The sequence below is a fragment of the Formica exsecta genome, unplaced genomic scaffold (assembly GCF_003651465.1).
Source record: "Formica exsecta isolate Colony F162 unplaced genomic scaffold, ASM365146v1 scaffold231, whole genome shotgun sequence".
NCBI lineage: Eukaryota > Metazoa > Arthropoda > Insecta > Hymenoptera > Formicidae > Formica > Formica exsecta.
The window spans coordinates 365,764-369,209 of NW_021849598.1; the positions used below are offsets into that span (position 1 = coordinate 365,764).

At 26.8% G+C, this 3,446-nt stretch overlaps 1 protein-coding gene across 1 annotated transcript; it reads right to left on the reverse strand.

Moving 5' to 3' along the window:
* Positions 1 to 384: 384 nt before the first annotated feature.
* On the reverse strand, positions 385 to 2,725 carry LOC115235688 (cytochrome b5-like). The gene is made up of 4 exons (XM_029807627.1): positions 2,572 to 2,725; positions 1,526 to 1,654; positions 1,250 to 1,332; positions 385 to 915 (listed from the first exon to the last, which is right to left on the reverse strand). The coding sequence occupies exons 1-4, from the start codon at positions 2,692 to 2,694 to the stop codon at positions 876 to 878; spliced, it is 375 nt and encodes a 124-aa protein (XP_029663487.1). The 5' UTR covers positions 2,695 to 2,725; the 3' UTR covers positions 385 to 875.
* Positions 2,726 to 3,446: the final 721 nt, after the last annotated feature.

Here is a 3,446-nt window from a genome sequence, read left to right on the forward strand (position 1 = left end):
CAAACTACAATTGCGAGGAAAGTCAAAAGCGATGGATGAAGTAGTTGGAAGATTAGATTTATAAATTTAAATATATCTAAATTAAATTTATATATATTTTCTCTTCTTAAACTTTTTATATAAATATCTATATATAAATATTTTTTTATAAATATAATGTGTTTGCACGCATTAAGCATTTAGTTTTATTACAAAATCTCTTTTATGTAAAGAATCTCTCGAGTTGAGTAACACGATCCAATAGAGGAAAATATTTTACAATAGCGTGTAAGAGAAAGAGAGGCCTTGGCATAATTCATGCCACGTATCGTAAAACGGATTCTTCTCATGTGCAATGCAAGCGTAATTTCGAAATGTTTTACATGACAAGCAATATCCAATATCGGTATATGTTATTTCACGCATATCATTTCATTCAGGTACATTGTACAATCTATCATAATTCGCAACATTAATCCTATTTATTTTATAAATGCATCAATAATATGTTATCAACTATGTGTATGTACACATTACAATAATTATATATATTGTTTATAAATTAAAAGTTTAACTTCACGAATTAAAAATTGGAAATTCCGCAAAACTTGCTTGTTATAGGTCTGTGAACGCGATAAGCAATTGACGCATGACTCATTAGTATTCGCAGACATAATTATTGGTTTTCCTTGTTTGTTCTTAAGAATCTCCAATGTCACGTATGCGATAAGAGGATCGTATTTAATACTGCGATTTAATTAATGATTCTTATCGGAATTACGCGCGCGTCGTCACGTGCAATATCATATATAGGTACTGCAAATGTAATGATAGTGATTTCATAAATAAAATAATATATCTTAAATCTCTCTCTCTCTCTCTAGACAATACGTTCTTCAAGATGTACATTTGCCGCATAGTATTGCTAAAAAGGTTCTGAAAAATGAAATAAATAGCTTCTGAAAGTGGCAAAATTAATTTAATACATGATAAAAATGCTCATGTGTTTATAATATATTCACTTTTATATTAGTGTTTCTAAAAATCATCATATTATTAAATAAATTATTTCTAGAAATGTTACAAAATTTTTACAATAATATACATATATATTTCATATTTTTAGAAAAACGTTGCTCTCTCTAGTAGATAGCCATGTTTTTGTACTATATTAATTAATAAAGTTAAATGATATAAGAATTTTGTTTAATATAAATATTAAACAAAAATATTACGATTAATTTGAGAATTAATATCATTAAAAATTTACCTTCGTCTCTGTTTATCCGTACGTTCGACTTTTATTCCGTTAGGAACAGCATGCTTTTTCTTTTTATTGGCTCTTTTATCTTCCTATAATATATAATCACATTCGGTATGGTATCATATTTCTAATTATATCTTACAGAATAAATTATGTCCGATGTGTGTTGTTATTTATAGAAATTTTAGATTATTATTTTGTAAGTTTGAATGAGATTCCCGAATAGTATTGATACTAATAATTATTTTTTATCTAATTAATCTCAAGATTATTAAAGCTTACATCTTCAAGTTCGCCAACTAAATATTCTTTAAGCATCTTTTTCGCGTCTGAGGAATGACCAAAATCATCGAATCCATTTGTTGCGTCCTTTCCCGCATATTCCTCAATTAATTCTGGACCACCAGGATGCTGTAATTAATTTATTAATTATAATATTTTTATCAAATCTTATTTATTAAATTGCTTGTAATAGCTTGTAGTAAATTACTGTAATATCTTATAAAAAAACAATTTATATAAAAATTAATATAATCTATAATAATAATAATCATCATAATAATAATAGAATAAAATAATGCCAGACAAATTTACAAAAATTAGCACGTATGAGATATAATTAAAATTATGGAAATACTTTTCCTCTTTGTTAAACTTGGATGATTTCTTGTCATAAACCAAGTAATTATTTTTAATGTAACATTTATGAATACAAATACAAGAATTTTTTTAAGAAACAATAAAAAAAATTTGGTATTTTTTATATGGACTTTTTATTAATTCATTTTTTATTACTTCCAAAAAATAATTTTTTTTTTAATGCATTTTATTGTTTTTTATTTTTTAAAGTGCATTCTGTTATTCTTAATATCACGCTTTGATAGTCACTGCAGCATAACATATCACTCAAAATCATTAAAAGTCATTTAAACTTATAAAAGACAAAGAAAAGATATTATTTTTCAATTTCTCAATTAATTCTTTTCTCCAAAAATTGACTTTCTTAAAAATAAAAAACTTGGTTTGAAAGCAATATAGTTTGCATTTTAATTTATTGTTGGGAAAATTGACACATTTTTCTAATTTCACGATTTTTGTCGTATTTTATATATGTTTTGTAAAAATTTATGAATTGCTGAACAACTGAAATGCAATAAATCATTAAAATTACACGTTTTATTTAATCACACACGAATATATGTAAAATATAAACCAATGTCTCATTATGTATATAGTTCATTAAGAATTCTTGCATTGCATCATATGCATACACAAACATACACAGACACATTATATTATACACATATTTTATATTCTTGTAAATGTACCTGGGACATGTAATCCGTCACATCGTAAACGTTATCATAAATCACAATCCAAGTTCTGGACCCGTTTTTACCATCGCACTTCGCGACCTCCGCGAGCGAGTACCGAATCGCCGAATTGGACATCCTTCGACGCCGGAGTCTCGCGAGAAAAAGAGAAGGAATTTATTCGCGTTTGTGATATAAGTAACACATGCTGATTTTTCAAGACCGACGGTATTCCCGCGTCGATAAGCATATCGCAATTTAGACACGTAAATTGTATCTATAGATAATTGTGTCTATCGCTGTCTCAGTTCATTTCTTTATCGCCATAACTGATGCAATACCTAAATATCAATTTCCTGGAGACAACGTCATATTGAACAATTATTTTTTCAAATCAAAACATAAGCTTATTCAAGTTTTTCCCGGAAATGTCTAAAACAGAAGCCGCTTTACAAATCTTGTTTTTAAAAAATCTGGCTATTATACAATATATATACAGGGTGGATCATTTTAATCAATCCACGCGAATATCTCGAAAACGGAGCTCAATAGACAAAAATGTTTCAGACAAAAGTTGCATGGTTTCGAGGGGACCACATGATAAAAATCCAATTAATATAAAAAAAAATTGTTTTCAAGAAAAAGTATGTAATTATTTATAATGTATTTTTTTTTAACAATTATTTGTTTTTTTACACTAATTTATTTGTTTCATTATTCTGTACATAAAAGTATTACGGTAAGATTTCTAGCGTTATCGCGTTATATATCGTTACTGTAAAATTTTTGTTTTTCGCGCTTCTTGATCCGAAAATTATTACAATGAATTAATGATATTTTACCATTTAAAATAATACCAAACACGAAATCGGATAATTTTTAATCAATTA